The 18,247-nt window shown below is 37.8% G+C and overlaps 1 protein-coding gene across 1 annotated transcript; it reads right to left on the bottom strand.

The window, feature by feature from the left end:
• Positions 1-2,553: 2,553 nt before the first annotated feature.
• Positions 2,554-13,278, bottom strand: LOC111472175 (LRR receptor-like serine/threonine-protein kinase ERL1). Its single transcript, XM_023117828.1, has 27 exons — positions 13,027-13,278; positions 12,732-12,870; positions 12,577-12,648; positions 12,429-12,500; positions 12,264-12,335; positions 12,110-12,181; positions 11,688-11,759; positions 11,519-11,590; positions 11,354-11,425; positions 11,209-11,277; positions 11,050-11,121; positions 10,892-10,963; positions 10,752-10,823; positions 10,614-10,685; positions 10,416-10,487; positions 10,270-10,341; positions 10,129-10,200; positions 9,990-10,061; positions 9,846-9,917; positions 9,694-9,765; positions 9,537-9,608; positions 9,383-9,454; positions 9,239-9,312; positions 9,024-9,155; positions 3,613-3,951; positions 3,168-3,535; positions 2,554-3,088 (listed from the first exon to the last, which is right to left on the bottom strand). Exons 1-27 carry the CDS (start codon positions 13,130-13,132, stop codon positions 2,711-2,713), a joined length of 2,973 nt encoding a protein of 990 aa, XP_022973596.1. The 5' UTR covers positions 13,133-13,278; the 3' UTR covers positions 2,554-2,710.
• Between the last annotated feature and the right edge of the window lie 4,969 nt (positions 13,279-18,247).

The raw sequence follows: 18,247 nt of genomic DNA on the forward strand, positions 1-18,247 counted from the left end.
TCTTCAATTACCCTTGTTCCTTGGCTCCATTGCCTTAATGGTCTTTATTAGAAATGTTCCTTGATATCTCATAAAGTGATTGGCTTAGGTGGAAAGAGGCAAATTTGCTTCTATACTCCGATTGCAAAGCTTTCTTCCAACATTCTTTAATGGTGGATGAATTGGGCAAATACGTTTGAGACACTTCCAACACTTGATGATATGAACTAAGAGACATCAATCATATATTATGCTTCAATGAAGATGTGAAGAAAATATTGTTAAAATTATCAAAAAAATATTTCAATTCATGCCACATTGAAGAATAATGAAGTTTCATGTCATAAATTTTAGGTGGATTACAATTTAGAGTAATTTAGAATTCTTGTATTTCATTAATGTATTTTAAGACTTTTTATTTATTTAAGTTACAATTACATAATAGTTAATTATGGTCATTAAGTATGAAAGTTACAACTCTTGGAATGATTTGAATAGTTTCATTTTGAGGCTATATAAAGCCATGCATGTTGTATTTGTAAGTAGACTTGGAAAATATATATAAAATGAGCATTTGTACTTTCTTTAGCTAATGACTAAGTTTCATTGCAATTCTATGTAGTTCAGGTTGCATGTAGAATCATTCAAGCTCGACATGATCAATCTTGCTTGTGGAGTGATTCGAATCTCAAACAAGTGTTCTAGCGTTGAAATATTTGATCAACAAGAATCATTCAAGCTAGACATGATCGATCCTTGCTTGTGGAGTGATTCGAATCTCAAACAATGTTCTTGCCTTGAGATATTCGATCAACAAAGTAATCCGAATCTTACTCTCCTTGTAATGATTCCTTATCTTATCACTTGATTTCTTCTATCAAAGTTGTGGTCAATCCTTTTTAAATGTGCAAGGACAATTTTGAGGAAGAATGGTTCACTATTACTCTCAAATTTAAAGGAAATTAATTGAGTGATTGGAGGCTTGCCAACTCTGGCTCTTCCTCCAAATGATTCCCATTTATAGAGGGAGCTTGAACAAACTTTGAGACGTCTATAACTGCCATGAATTTAAAATCTAAAATTTTCAAAATTCTCGCAAAAAAGTTTATCCATTTAGAGGGTTGCCGACTTCATTTTCAAACGTTAACCATTAAATGTGATGAGTTGTGAGTCTGCTAGATCATATCCAAATGTTGGAAAGATCCAACAAATAAATTTTGAGATGGAGATTCATTGAATTTTGAAGTAAAATTTGGGAAGATTTTCTCACCAATGACATTTTAGTAATTAATTCAAAGTTTATGTGTATTTCTGTTTGTCATCTCTTAGTCCTTCCCTGGAATCTTTTAAACCATATTTGAGATATTAACTTATTCGAGTATTTTAACCCTATTAATGAGTCATACAGTATATTATAGGAGGTGTTGAGAGCTAGGCATATGGCTTGTCGCCGGCAAAATATTGATTCTGTCAACGAGGAAGCACGCGTACTAGGCCAAAAAAACACATTGAAGGATTGGAGTCATGATGAACCTCGAGTAGTACCTTAGAGGGTTACACAAGGGTAGAAAATTTTTTTGCAATGCTTAAAAGAGGTGATGTATATGAGCAGTTTGTTATCTAATATTAGTACTAAAAGGGGTACAGTTGTGAGCATCAAGGAGTTTAATATATGGTGTGAGGAAAATTTGCCCCGTTTTACACTATAATCGAGTCTAAAATATTATTGAGCCTAGAATGGTACCTAGCCTAAATTTGTACTTCATCTAGAGTGATGTATCTGGTAGAAGGATATAGAGACTACTATGCTAAATTTGAATGGATTACTAAGAACACACGATGCTTATCTAGTCTAAGATACCTCGCACAAGGTAATAGACACAGCGACAAGAGACCATTGCCACTAGACTACAACCACGTGGCACAATTAGTGGTATTAGTTTGCTAACATCAGGTGATGATGTGATGCAAGGACTAATTTCTTAAGATGTGACGCAAGGGCTAATTTGACACAGCTTTGGTAAAGAGGTAAGGATATTCTACCAACTACACCACATCGCAAAGTGGGTCTTATGTTACTAAAACTCATAAAGTGGGTCTTATGTTACTAAAACTCATAGTTACTAAAACTATAGGAATTAGAGTTATTCTAATATAATATTTCATTGAGATTATCTCATTTAGTTGAGATTGTCTCATTTAGTGGGAATACTTGACCTGCAATTGTTTTAAATCACTAAATACCATACAATAAAAAAAACATTTATGGGAGCAAGTCATAGATGATGGGATGTCTAAACTTCAAAAATGCATTAGACTTTCATCTACTAAGCCTTGAGCCTTTGTACGTGATTAGCTGAAGCGGGAAAGAAGATGATATGAATGATAGACCATCTAGAGGAATTGGACAAAAAGCAGCACGAGAATATTTCATACAGATAACAGTTGGTGAGAAACCCGATTTATCATTCCAAAACAAAACACAAAAGGCGATACCACTCCACTCGTAGCAGGTAGCGTGATGCATATTCAAACCAAAACCAGTGGAGTTGCATCAATGGGATCCATGCAGTGTGATGCAGAAAACTAATATTGATATTTAATAAACTGAATACGCATACATTTTACACCTGCTGCACAAACAAAAGCTTAGGATCTCAATATTTACCTTAACTGCAGCTAATCTTCCCTTCTCCCTCCCTAACCACAATATGAACCTTTGGCTAATCTGTTATTGATTCAAACCGTGTTGTTCAGAACTTACTTCTCCGAACCGAACAAACCACCGAGCATCCAAAGAACTCGCATCTGATTTCTCCTGCTCCTCCTGCCCTTTCGGGTTCCGATTCTGACCCTTTTCAATCAAGAATTGTGCATAATCCAACGTTTTCGTGGGGAATGAAGTATGCTTCGCGGTAGGTGATGGTGGCTGGAGGGAGATCAATACTCGGGCAGCCTCATGCATGGTTGGCCGTTCAGAAGGATTGCGTTTCGTGCAGAGGAGAGCAAGCTGGAACGTTTTTCGAACATGCGCTAAATCAACGCAGGTGACCGAAACCTCGGGATCAACAGCTTCCATCACAGTATTGTTATCAGCCTTGGATAGTATCTGGCAGTTCATAGAGAATAAATTCAGATTCAAGCAAAACATGAATCTTTCGAAGTGATTTGATGTGAACAAAACAAACCAGTTGATGCAAATTGGACTCGTCATCCACAGCCTTCTTCCCAGTCAGTAGTTCCAGAAGAACAATGCCGAAGCTATAAACATCGGACTTCTCATTAAGCCGGGAGGTTCGAGCATACTCTGGATCGATGTAGCCAATCGTTCCAAGCACGCTAGTAGACGTGTATGTTTTTCCAGTTGGGATACATTTGGCTATCCCAAAATCAGAGAGATGGGCCTCGAAATTTTCATCCAGTAAAATATTCGAAGACTTCACGTCCCGGTGAACGATTCGCGGGTTACAATCATGGTGAAGATATGCAAGCCCTTGTGCAGCTCCAACCGCGATCTTCAGACGTGCGTCCCAATCCAGTTTAACCTTGCCTGGTTCTAATGATTAGTGAAGCAAACACGATCATCAATATTATCGAACTTTCGGTCAAAAAAAATAAAATACTGATGCTTACCATGAAGCAGATCCCAGAGTGAACCATTTTCCATGTAGTCATAGAAGAGGAGATTCCCACAGGGAGATAATGAATAACCATGAAGGCTAACAAGATTTCTGTGTCTGATACTACCAACAGTTTCAAGTTCGGTCTCGAACTCCCGTAAATCGTGTGCATAGTGATTGTAAAGTCGCTTAACTGCAATAGGTCGGGAATTCTTCAGTAAACATTTGTACACAGTGCTCGAAGCTCCATAACCGATAATGTACTTCTCGCTTAGATTCTCGGTCACTCTCATAATGTCCTCGAACGTGTGAATAGCCATATCCATATGAAGTACTACAAGACTTGGAGGACCTGAAATGTTGAAATATCATCACTAGCCCAATAGAGTCAAGCCCAATAATTGTACTAGCCCAATAGAGTCAAGCCTAATTGTACGAGCCCAGTATATTTATTTTAGTAGAGATTTTAGGAGAAAGAGATGTAGATATTTTAGGAGAAAGATTCAATTTGTTAGGTCTAGATTCAAATCGGTTAGGTCTAGATTTAGATTGGTTAAATATAGATTGTTTACTCTTAGTATAAATACCCCCACCCTACCTAGGTTATTCATCCAAGAAATCTAAAAACAATAAAAAGCAGAAGTATTCTACAGAGTGTCTTGTATTCTCTTCTCGATTGGTCTTAATAAAGAGAGCGAGTGTTTCCCACAGTGAGTTGTGTTCAACATTTGGTATCAGAGCGAGGTTAGTGTAGGTTATCTGATCTCTTGGAATCCTTAGTATGCTCTGTGGTTGCAGCTCTGCCTGATCTTCCACATCAGAAACGATTTCTTGAGATTAGTGGTGAGTGAGTTTCTTTTGTGTCGTGAGAAGTCTGTGACTCTGCAAGTCTTGTGTCAAAAGAACTTGTTTGGTATTACTGAGGTATGGCCAACACGATGAGTGATTTCCAAATCGTTGGAGGAATTAAGAAACTCAACAACAACAACTACAACACGTGGGCAACATGCATGATGTCCTATTTACAAGGACAGGATCTTTGGGAGATCGTTGGCGGGTGTGAAACTACGCCGCCAGAGGAGGATTCTAACGACGCCTTGCGCAAATGGAGAGTCAAAGCAGGCAAAGCAATGTTTGCCTTGAAGACCACCATCGGAGAAGAGATGTTAGAACATATTTGGGATGACAAGACACCGAAAGAAGCATGGGACACATTCGTGATGTTGTTCTCAAAGAAGAATGATACGAGACTACAACTTCTGGAGAATGAGTTGTTGTCAATTTCACAACGTGATATGACGATTGCTCAGTACTTCCACAAGGTCAAATCGATCTGTCGGGAGATTACTGAACTAGACCCAAAGTCCGCCATTGTAGAATCTCGAATGAAGAGGATTATAATCCACGGATTGCGACCAGAATATCGAAGCTTCATTGCTGCTGTACAAGGATGGCCCACTCAACCATCACTGGTAGAGTTCGAAAATTTGTTAGCCAGCCAAGAAGCCATGGCTAAACAAATGGGAGGCTTCACGTTGAAGGGTGAAGAAGCACTCTACACGAGTGAAAGTCAGAGCAATAATAGGCCGTCTACCAGACGTGGATACAATGGTGACAAAAGAAGAAGCCACCAAGGGATTGCACAACCTGAGAGAGCTCAGAAGAACGACAACAAGAGTTTTCAAAGAACGAGATTTGGTGGTATTTGCTATAACTGCGGGAAAAAGGGCCATATGTCTAGAGATTGTTGGTCCAGGAAAAAGACCATTGAAAACAATGTGGCAATATCCAAAAAGAAGATAGAAGATGAATGGGATGCAGAGGTACTATGTCCCATAGAAGAAGACGAGCTAGCACTCATGGCGACAATGGAAGACCATATCAACTATGAGAATGACTGGATCGTTGATTCAGGATGTTCAAATCACATGACTGGCGATCAGAGAAAATTGCAAGACAAGAAAGAGTACAAAGGAAGTCGTATGGTACGTACAGCAAATAACACACAGTTATCAATTGCTCAAATCGGCAATACGACAATCATGCCTGGCAATAAGTCTGATACAGTGTCGCTACATAATGTTTATCATGTACCGGGTATAAAGAAGAACTTGTTGTCAGTGTCACAACTAACAACATCAGGAAGCTATGTCTTGTTTGGGCCAGAAGATGTAAAAGTTTATCAAGATGTTAAGATAATAGGAAAGCCGACGATAGAAGGACGAAGAGTGGAGTCTGTCTACGTTCTATCTGCAGAGTCTGCCTATGTTGACAAGACCCGAAAGAATGAGACGACAGATCTATGGCATGCAAGATTGGGACATATTAGCTACCATAAGTTGAAGCTGATTATGGAGAAATCTATGCTCAAAGGTCTACCACAACTGGAAGTCAAAACAGACGTTGTCTGCGCTGGATGTCAGTATGGTAAAGCTCATCAATTACCATACAAAGAGTCAAGTTTCAAAGCAAAGAAACCATTAGAGTTAGTTCACTCTGATTTGTTCGGCCCAGTCAAACAAGCATCGATCAGCGGAATGCGGTATATGGTGACATTTATTGACGACTACTCAAGATATGTGTGGATTTTCTTTATGAAAGAAAAGTCTGACACGTTCTCAAAGTTTCAAGAATTCAAGATGATGGTCGAAGGAGAAGTAGGAGCGAAGATTCGTTGTCTACGTTCAGACAATGGCGGAGAATACACGTCAGATGAGTTCGATCAATATTTACACGAGTGTGGGATACGACGTCAATTTACATGTGCCAACACGCCACAACAAAATGGTGTAGCAGAAAGAAAGAATCGACACCTTGCAGAAACCTGTCGAAGCATGTTACACGCAAAGAACGTTCCAGGAAGATTTTGGGCTGAAGCTATGCGAACTGCTGCCCATGTGATCAACAAGCTTCCTCAACCAAAGCTAGGGTTCGTCTCACCATTTGAGATACTATGGGATATGAAACCTACAATTAGTTACTTCCGAGTATTTGGCTGTGTTTGCTATGTATTTGTGCCTGACCATCTACGTAGCAAGTTTGACAAGAAAGCAGTCAAGTGTGTATTTGTTGGATACGACAATCAAAGAAAAGGATGGAGGTGCTGTGATCCAACAAGTGGAAAATACTATACATCAAGAGATGTAGTTTTTGATGAAGCATCTACATGGTGGTCCTCGGAGAAGAAAGTCTTATCAGATTCAAACATTGAAGAAATTCTACAACAGAAGCTGGGGGAGCAAACTACACAAATTCAATCAAATTTCGATGCATCTGAAAATCCAAGCGACATTGATATTGACAAGCAGGAGGTGACTCAATCAAGCGAATCTGATAAAAATGAAACAACACATCAACAACTTAGGCGATCAAATAGAATCCGAAGGCCAAATCCTAAGTATGCAAATGCAGCTATTGTAGAAGATAGAGTTTACGAACCAGAGACATATGAAGAAGCATCACAAAACTCGGTTTGGCAGAAAGCGATGGAGGAAGAAATTATAGCCTTGGAGCATAATCAAACTTGGGAACTAGTGCCAAGACTAGGAGATATCAAACCCGTCTCTTGCAAGTGGGTCTATAAAATAAAGCGTCGACCGGATGGATCAATCGAGAGATACAAGGCTCGACTCGTGGCTCGAGGATTTTCTCAACAATATGGACTAGATTATGATGAAACATTCAGTCCAGTGGCAAAGATTACTACCGTACGAGTTCTGCTAGCACTCGCAGCAAGTAAAGATTGGAAACTGTGGCAAATGGATGTGAAGAATGCCTTCTTGCACGGAGAGCTAGACAGGGAGATTTATATGAACCAACCAAAGGGATTTGAGAGTGCAGCTAATCCTAATTATGTATGCAAGCTTAGAAAAGCTCTTTATGGACTGAAACAAGCACCGAGAGCTTGGTATGGTAAGATTGCTGAATTTCTTACCCAAAGTGGTTATTCAGTTGCGCATGCAGACTCAAGCCTATTCATCAAAGAAAGAGAAGGAAATTTGACAATTGTGTTGGTCTACGTGGACGATTTGATTATCACCGGGGACGATGAAAGAGAAATTTATCAAACAAGAGAAAATTTATCAATACGCTTTCAGATGAAAGAGCTAGGAGAGCTTAAACACTTCTTAGGCCTAGAAGTTGATCGCACAGATGAAGGACTGTTTCTCTGCCAACAAAAGTATACCAGAGACATGCTTCAGAAGTTCAACATGTTAGAGTGCAAGCAAGTTTCAACACCGATGGAGATAAATGCCAAGATTTGTGCACATGAAGGCAAAGAGTTGAACGATGAAACAACGTACCGACAACTAGTAGGTAGTCTTATCTACCTAACTTTAACTCGACCTGATATCTCGTATGCAGTTGGGGTTATGAGTCGATACATGCAAAGTCCAAAGAAGCCTCATCTGGATGCAGCTCGACGGATCTTGAGATATATCAAAGGTACAATCGACTATGGTCTTTTGTACAAAAGAAGCAAAGACTGCAAGCTAGTTGGATACTGTGATGCTGACTATGCAGGAGACCACGATACTCGGAGGTCAACCACTGGGTATGTGTTCAAGTTTGGTTCGGGAACAATTTCTTGGTGTAGCAAGAGACAACCAACAGTATCATTATCAACTACAGAAGCAGAGTATAGAGCAGCGGCTGGAGCAGCCCAGGAAAGTACATGGCTAAAACTCTTGATGGAAGATTTGCACCAGAAAATTGACTATCCAATATCACTTCTTTGCGACAACCAATCTGCGATTCGCCTTGCAGAAAATCCAGTGTTTCATGCTAGAACAAAGCATGTGGAGGTGCACTACCATTTCATTAGAGAGAAGGTCCTAAAGGAAGAAATTGAGATGCAGCAGATCAAGACAGATGACCAAGTGGCAGACTTGTTTACAAAAGGGTTGAATACTAGCAAACATGAGAGCTTTCGCTGTCAGCTCAACATGATGCAGCGAATGAGGACTAGTGCTGAGGGGGAGTGTTGAAATATCATCACTAGCCCAATAGAGTCAAGCCCAATAATTGTACTAGCCCAATAGAGTCAAGCCTAATTGTACGAGCCCAGTATATTTATTTTAGTAGAGATTTTAGGAGAAAGAGATGTAGATATTTTAGGAGAAAGATTCAATTTGTTAGGTCTAGATTCAAATCGGTTAGGTCTAGATTTAGATTGGTTAAATATAGATTGTTTACTCTTAGTATAAATACCCCCACCCTACCTAGGTTATTCATCCAAGAAATCTAAAAACAATAAAAAGCAGAAGTATTCTACAGAGTGTCTTGTATTCTCTTCTCGATTGGTCTTAATAAAGAGAGCGAGTGTTTCCCACAGTGAGTTGTGTTCAACATGAAATACCGAATAATGACTCAGAAAAAAGGAATAACTCAGAAAAATAAGAAGAGTATAGAAACAATGCTTGCCTTGCCCAGTCGTGCTAGAACGCTTCATCAATTGCTTCCATGGATTCGACTTGTACACAGCAATTGTAACCATAAACAACAACATTATGAATCCAAACGTCATACAAACAACCGCTGCCCGAGACAACATTGCTGCAAGTTACATTGACTCAGTCGGCATGAACGGTTAATAATGTCAAGTTATTTACAAATGCCATCAGCGTTTCGCAGTGTACCTCGAGATTTTTCCATATAAGGCCCACAGATCGATCCCAGCCAGTTTCCACACAGCAGCGGATTCCCGAGAAAGCTGAGATATAAAATCATCGATCATCAAATGAAGAACAGAGGCTCAATCAAACAAAACTCGTTTTCGTTACCTATTTTGTTCAAATCGAGAGAAATTTTTCATGGGAGGTAAGATACCAGATAAGTTGTTGTATGACAAGTTCCTGAATAAGTGTAAGAAAGACAAATTAGAAGTTGAGGAAGCCATTAGAGGTTGTTATTGATGAAGGATAAAACAGAACTTACAAATTGGCTAAACTAAAGCAATTGGTCAGCTGATCAGGTATCTTCCCTTGCAAATGGTTGTTGTTCAAAATTCTTTGAATAGCAATGAAATCAAAATGATTAACAAAAGGAACTTAAAAGGGAAAGAAAAAACGACGTAAGAGTATCGAGATCATACAATGAGATAATATCTTGTAGTTGACCCAACTCCATGGGTATGCTACCAGAGAAGTTGTTGAATGACATATCACTATCAAAACAGGCAAGTAAAAAGAATTTAAAGGACAAATTTCACAAGATTAAATCAAACTCATAACGAATAATCCTTACATAGTCTGAATACTTCGGAGATTCCCAAATTCTGCTGGCATTGGCCCAACAAGTCTATTATAGCTCAAATTGCTGCAAGTGATTTTATATTAGGAACATGATTTGAGCGACAACTCTATCAATAATTCAAGTGAGAAGTCTTACAGGCTCAGAAGGTGCTCCAAATCACCAATAGAAGAAGGAACCGGACCCGAGAAGTAATTGCGAGACAGATCCCTGGATGAAACAAAAATTTAAACCAAATGAAAAGACGATCACCATGCGTTAACTTGAATAAACTTACAATGTATCGAGGTTTACGATGAGTCCGAGCTCAACAGGAATCCTACCGTTGAAGTTGTTTGCTGAAAGATTCCTGTTTAAACAAATTTAATCAATGAACCATCTTCCAATTTTAATATTACTTGTGCTGCAAACGACTTACAAATATGTCAAGCTCTCCAGATCTTGGAAACCGAGAGGGATTGATCCGTTAAGACGGTTTCCATGCACATTGCTTGAAGAAGAAAAATAGAATCAATATATATACATACAGCAGATGAGACCTCATGAAATTTGTAGGTATCTTACAATTGATTCAATGCAGTGCAAGAGCTGATGTTGTGAGGGATTGGCCCTTCTAGATCATTATTAGCAAGATTCCTGAGTAGTTGAATAGAAATGTTCGTATCAAAACTTGGAAACGTATACTGTATACGAAAGACATTAATCGAATTCACGGTTGAGATTTGAAACGATGAACAATCTGAAACTAAAAATGTAACTCACAATTCAAACAACTGATCCAATTTCCCAAGTTCAGAAGGAATTGTGCCAACCAAATGATTATCATTTAGTTGCCTGTAAAGAATTAAAGTCAATTACTACTAAACAAAAGATGTTGAATTAGAAGCAACACAAACATACAAGTAGCTAAGCTTGGACATATTTCCCAGCTCAGGAGGAATTGGCCCGGTCAGCTTGTTTCCATGCAAGTATCTAATCAGAGAGAAATGGACCATGAGGCACCATATAAAAATTTCAGACATTCAAAAAGCAAAACTCACAATTTTCCTGTGTAAGACAAGTTCCCGAGTATTGGCGGTATCGGCCCGTCGAGTTCATTCTCACTCAGATCCCTGCTCCATACAATGTTTGAATGTACCAAGAATTACTCATGCGACGAAACGACAGGCGTAGAGAATTTATTTCGAACTTCACTTACAGGACGGCAAGCGCCTGCATCAATCCAATGACATCGGGAATCCTACCACTCAACCTGTTTCCCTGTAATGATCTAAAACAAGATAATATACAGCTGATTAACACTCAATTAAAGGAGTTCTAAAGCGACTAAAATCACACAAGTTACAAGGAATCTTACAAAGTGGCAACTTGTAGAAATCCGATGTTGTATGGAATCTCCCCCGAGATTTGGTTGTAGGATATATCCCTGAGATGAACAAGATATCAGTTGAAAACATACAGGATTTCAAACATACATCACAAAATATCAGTTGAAAACATACAGAATTTCAAAACTGGTGCAGTTTCCTATGCTATCCGGTATCGTGCCAGTCAGATTGTTGCCTCTTACATCACTGAAGATAAGGCACAAGTAACACAAGAGCACAAAGTTAACTAACCAGAAGGAAGCCTCCAGATCAAATAGGGTGATTATAATTCACACTTACAAGTACCACAAGCCAGTCAATTGACACATATCGGACGACAACGACCCAGTCAGAACGTTCCCACGTAATCCACTGACAACAATAAAAATAAAATGAAAGTTCAAATAACCAGTGCAATGCTCATCCTATAGCTTAGAAGATGTCAAAGATGCTGAGTGGAGATATTTACAGATACTGCAGAACTTCATTCCAATAGATTAATCTTGGTATCTCTCCGGTAAGCTGGTTTCGTGCAAGATCACTACGACAGTGATCGATCACCAAATCAGAAAATAGAAACCAAGAAGGATAAACAAAACAGAGGACTAATTATTCCCAGAACTGTATCCTAATGAGTCGGTACATAGTGTAACAAAACTCATACAAGATTATTTAGGAATCACGAATCTCCACGATGGTATGATATTATCCACTTCGAGCATAAGCTCACACAGCTTCGCTTTGGGGCTTCCCCAAAAGGCCTCATACCGATGTAGATGTATTCCTTACTTATACACTCATGATCACTCCCTAAATCATATCACAGTCAATATGGGACTCCCTTCCAACAATCCTCAACAAGAGTATCATATAAGGAAGTGAAGAAATTACAGAGTTTTCAGATTAGGAAGCTGGGTAAGAGTAGAAGGGATCGGACCGGTCAACTGGTTCGTCCTCAGATTTCTGCAATGGAGGGAAACAATTCAATTATAATTCTCAAAAGTTGCTGGCAAAAGAAACCCAACTCTAAATAGGTAAATCGTACAAGAACTCGAGCTGCTTAAGCTTTGAAACAGTGAAGGGGATGCCTCCATAGAGCAAATTATCAGACAAGTCCCTGTATATTAAGAGAGGTCGAGTGATGCTGTAGATGTATGTGCTATCAATGAACTAAAACTCAAAAATGAAAGTTACAGAAGAGAAATCTTACAAATGAACAAGAAAACCACAGTTACCAATCTCATCAGGGATTTGTCCAGACAGTTTATTCCCTTGAAAATCACTGCCATAACAAAGCAACAGTGAACACCAAGAACCAACCGTGTTAAACCATAGAACAAGAGAAAAGAGTACCATACATTGACTGTAAATTTCTCAAATCTCCAATGGATGGTGAAATCTCCCCACCCAGATTCAAGTTGGATAAGTTCCTAGGAACGAAAAGCAAGAAAATGAGAATGGTAGAACGACGAGATTTAAGCAGCAAAACAATGGAATAGAGAAGAAAACTCACAGAGCAGCAACTGATAGGGTAACATTGTCGCAGAAAACTCCACGCCACGAACAGAAATCGTGGTTATGATCATCATCCCAGTCGAGAAACACATTCGCTACATTGCTAAACGAGGCCTTGATTGACATGAGCGCTCGTCCTATCGAAAATGACCAAAAACACACAAGATTAGCAACAGATTCCAAAAGCTAAATAAAATATTCAAAAATCAGATAGAACATTTAAGATACTATCATATGCATGTATTCGCCCAACAAACGGCCAAATGGAAACCCAAAAAGTGGGAACAGAGGACCTTCATCGTGGGGGAGTGAAGAAGCAGGGGAAGAACAAGCAAAGAAGAAGAGGAAGAGGAAGGCCATGGGGAGGTTCGGCCATGTAAGGAAGGGGATGAGCTTCATTTCTCAAAGAATAAATGCGAAGGAAACAGAGAGAGATAAAACAGGGTTTTGGTGTGAGAAATGATGGAGGACAGAGAGGGACCATGGAGAGCGAGGTTTTGTGTGTAACAATGGCGGAGAGAGAAATAAACGGCGGTGAAGAGAGAGAAACCGTCGTTGGTACTACCGCTTCCCCAAGTGATTGTGTGACTTTGTCTGCCTCGTTTCCCCCACGCGCTGCTCTTCTGGAGCGTGCGGCGAGTGGAATCTTAAATAAAGCTAAATAAATAATGACCAACTCAGTTTCCATTATTATTATTTTTTAAATTAATTCCTTTAGAAAATCATTTTCTACTTCTATTGCTGCCCAACAAAAAAAAAAATTAATAAAATATTTTCTAGGGTAATGAAAAGAGGGTGGGCGCTGTTGGCATGTGATTACACGCGCGAAGAGGCACGTGATTGGATTTGACAATATAGAGGGTAATTGGTGGTGGTACGGAAACTGATGAGGGTAGAGAAAGAAGCAAACTGGTTGGTGTGGTTTTAACTAAAAGTAGCGACGGTTGCCACTCCCTTTTCTTTCACTACTTCCAACTAAGGCCTACAAATCATTACTTTTTAATGTTTTTTCAAAAATTATATTATTATCCCAATAATTCTATATATTTTAAATATTTACGAGAAATCTCAAATAATATTACAACAAATTCCTTTGTAACGTATGTATGTAAGTCACCGGTGAAGGTGTATTTGGGTTGTAGGGTGCACTTAAGCTCTAAAGAAGTCTAACAGGCATGGAGGAGTCACCGCTCCAGATAACCTCTCGATCTTCCTCTATGTCCATACATATGTCTACTGCTAGACACTAGGCAAAAGCTCCCCGAATGACACTCAACAAATTTCCTATCCCTCTAGTGTGCCACAAGCCTTAAATGGGTGAAATCGCAATCCTATGTGCTAAGTAGACACTCACGAGTGGGTGTGAGTTAAAAAATAGGGGTTGCGCCCCAATAATCCCTACATAGACGTAGTTGATCCATGTTGGTCAAGTTCTCGATCTAGGTACACAATTTACTTACTATTAAAATTTAGTCCATCAACTTTAATATTTATATCCATCTAATTCAGAAACTTTTAAAGTAACAAATATGAAGACAAAATCTCCACCGATAAGGTTATTAGTTGGAAAAGTGAAAAGGTAAGTGTCAAAATAGAGAGGTCAGACCTGAGGACTCCACTCCCTTTTTTGTTCTCGTATAAAGCCTGCTCCCTTTTTTTCCATTATTGTCACCTTTCTCATATTTCAATAAATAAACAAATAAATACAAATTTTAAAAGTTTAATAATATTTTTGAAATATATATTTTGTATGAAAATCACTTTCTGTATCAAATCTTCTCTTTTCGTGCAATTTCTTTTCTTCCCATTTTACTTCTTTCCCATTATTATTTTCATTAATGGTTTAAATCCAAGAGTGTATTGTTGGATGATGAAAGTCCACACATCTGCTAATTTAAGAATGACCACGAGTTTATAAACAAATAATACTCTCTCAGTTGGAATTAGGTCTTTTCGGAAGCCCAAAACAAATCCAGAAGAGCTTAGGCTCAAAATGGATAATACCATACCATTGTGGAGAGTCATATTTACCTAACCAATATTTTGAATAAATAAGTAGAAATTAATTAATAGAATTTGATTAGATAAAAAAAATTATAAAAAGTAGAAGGGAAGGGATGTCCTTTTCTTTGTTTCCCTTTTTGTTGGTTGAATAGAAACATGTTTTGTAGAGTGGGGAATGTCAGAATGAGAGCAGCTTGTGTTGCTTCTCAGCTACTGTTCCGCCGGCATCATCTATCATCTATCTCCTTTCTCTCTGTTCCCTTTTTTTCACCTATATATATTTTTCAATCCTACTTTTATTTTAACATATATTTCATAAATAGAGTTTTTATTTTTTTTTGTTTGTTGCTGAGTTTTTAGTTTGCAAATTCTTGTGTCTAGAATTTATCTGTGTTAAAGTCATTCAAATGATATTGATCAAATTTTTTGTGGAGTCATTTGAATCACGAGTTTAGAAATAAATTTTCTTTACTTTTGATCTTGATGGTCTTGATTATCAACATAATTTGTTTCAAAACCTTCACTTCGATTGATTTCGTATCATTAGGGTTCTCCATTCAATCCAAAAACCCAACTCGAACTATAACGGTTAGATTCGTGGCCAGGCCCAAGCCCAACTCATGACACGTTTTCCTTTCCTTTTTCGTGTTTTAACTTCTGAGTTTCCATCGCCGAATAGCCAGATCAAGGGAGTATATATATTAGCTCATCAAGTAGATTTATGTGCATGTTTGTGAATCGTGTGTAGAAAAGTATTATGCATCCAACTCTATTGAAAAAAGAAAGAAGAGTCCAATGAATAGTCACAAAACATAGGCCCAATCATGAACCATGTTGCTTGTGATTGTTTTTTTTTACCCTAAGAGTAGGGTCACTTACGGAGTATTTTTTTAAAAGATACTTAATCTTAGTTTAACATTTTTTGTGAGGTAAAGACAAGAGCCTCATATACAAATGATAACGTTGGTTGAGAAGGCTATGGAACCGAGATCAGACAATTGTTTTTCCACATTTAAGTTGTAGATTCTATGTTATAATAGGACATGAACATTTTATTTTGAAAGTTTGGAGGTGTAATTATTGATTTCCATTTGATTATGTTTGAAATGAATTTAAGCATATAAATCCATAACCTTGTTTTTCCATAAGTTTTCGTACACAGTAGTCATGACATGCATGTAGTAGTAATCATATTTTAAAAGAAAAAATTGGATCGTTGCATCAAAACTCTCAACAAGTAGATACAATATATATGAATCTTATCATTGACTATTAATGTCCCGTGGAGACATAGTTGCACCTTCATAGAGGATAGAGTCTTGTTGGCTTTATGGTCGTTAGCCAACCCCAAATTAATTAATTAATTAATTGATGTTTTGATTATAACCAACCTACTTTAATATCTCTCAGTATTATTTTTATTTTTAGATTGTAGGGAACCAAACTCTAAGCGTAGACCTAACAATAGTAAAGATGACTGACTTCGACGTAATACTGGCATGGATTGACTAGTTGAAAACCGTGCTAGTATAGACAGTCGTAAAAAAGAAGTGGTATTCTCACCACCGACGGGTCCTAACTTCAAATTTAAAGGCACAAGTACCGGGACTACTCCAAAGAAAGTCTAGATGATGAAAGCAAAGAGATTGGTCCAACAAGGCCGTTGGACTATAATAGTGTGTGCTGTAGACGTAAGAGGAAAAAAAAAGACCCTAGAAAATGTACCAATAGAAAATAAGTTCCCGATTATATTTCTGGAAGACCTACCAAGAATATCCCATCCCCCAAAACCCTTATATCTTAGATCTCTTCTCCAATTATTTAAATTTTAGATATGTTACCAAAAATCAAACTTGGTTGAAAATGGCAAAAGTACATAATAGAAAAAGAAAATCCTATACTTTTAGGAAAGAAAAGGAAAATCAAAATCCTTTATCCAATTAATTAGAATCAGATCCCCTCTCCCATTACCCAGTTATTTAGATTTTAGTTAATTTTCTTTATACAATTATTTAGAATTAGATCTCATCTTCATTTACTAAACTGAATCATGTCAGAGCTTTGAATAAACTCCTTTGTATGATTATTTAGAATAAGATTTCATCTTCATTTACTAATTAAGGAGAGAGGAAAAGGAAAAGAAATAATAATAATAGGGGGAAAAGAATTAAACAGACAGATCGGTAAAGAATTAAAGAGTGGAAAAAATATATATATATAACTAAGTAAATACCAAAAAGAAAAGCGAGAATTAAAATAAATACAAAAACAATTTGACCGAGTAAAAAAGATATATATATATATATTCAATACTCATAAAGTCTCTAATGCTCACATGAAGTTTAACACAAGAATCATGGTAAAATTTAGAGAATTGAAATTCAAATTGATGCCATGATTCATATAAGTTGGCTTGGATACAAAAAACAAAACCGAACTTGATAAATTGGTGATATTAGTCTGAGCTAATCACGTAAGTGACCTTACTATAGGATTGTTTGAATTATGACGATGTATGAGTATGACGTTGTGTTGTGATAAATGTTAAATGTACGTTATTTATGCTTCGATGCTTGACGTACTTTGATGCACTTAATGGCTTCTATGATGAGTATGATGTATGCATGACGATGTTATTAACATGATGATGTTTTCCATGTTGAACATGTCTTATGATGTAAATATCCATGAGCACGTGTTACATAGTGTAACCAAGAGATGAGACTAGAGGGTCGTGTCAGAAGAGATGTATAATTGAACTTAGAGGGACCTCATGCATATTGTATGTTCATAAGCATAAGGCTACTTCCCCTAGAGATGATGAGTGCGGACGCGCACCGTATGATGAGCGCGAATGCACACAGATGAGGGTGTTCATGAGGGCATGACACTATGTGGTTTCGCTGACCTCCGGACGTCGCTACAGATTAGCTTGATCAGAGGGTCCAGGGGGTGTGCGAGGGCCCTGGAGATTCACACTTGCACGTGTGAGTCTTGTGTAGGGAAGTACTACACATTCAATTTGTCCGAGACTTGAGGCCACCCTTAAGATGATTAGAGATAGGTCTCTAATTCATGATTGCATGTGTTTGCATTAGCATGACCCCTATAGTGGGGTCACTTATTGAGTATTTTTTCGAAATACTCATGCCATGTGCCATATTATTTTTCGGGTAAAGGCAAGACACTCATGTAGGTTGACAGCGACATCGTGATTAGAGACTGTGGCGCGTGCATAGGATAGTTGGATATTTAAAATTCCTAGTCTTTTAGGATAGGGTATTTGCATTTCATTTGTTTAAATTATTTAATTTGTAATTGTTTTATCTTATTTTGAACTCCAACATGATATTTGAAACATGTATTCTGAAGTCCGATAGTGTTTTCTAATGTTTTAACGTATTCTGAAGTTTTAAATTTTTCCGCTAATAAAGATGAGCATTCTTAGAGTTATATTCTATATTAGAGATGAGCATGAGACGTCAGTGGCAACTCTAGATATGTGGAGAT

The sequence above is a fragment of the Cucurbita maxima genome, unplaced genomic scaffold (genome assembly GCF_002738345.1).
Source record: "Cucurbita maxima cultivar Rimu unplaced genomic scaffold, Cmax_1.0 Cma_Scf00066, whole genome shotgun sequence".
Classification (NCBI taxonomy): domain Eukaryota; kingdom Viridiplantae; phylum Streptophyta; class Magnoliopsida; order Cucurbitales; family Cucurbitaceae; genus Cucurbita; species Cucurbita maxima.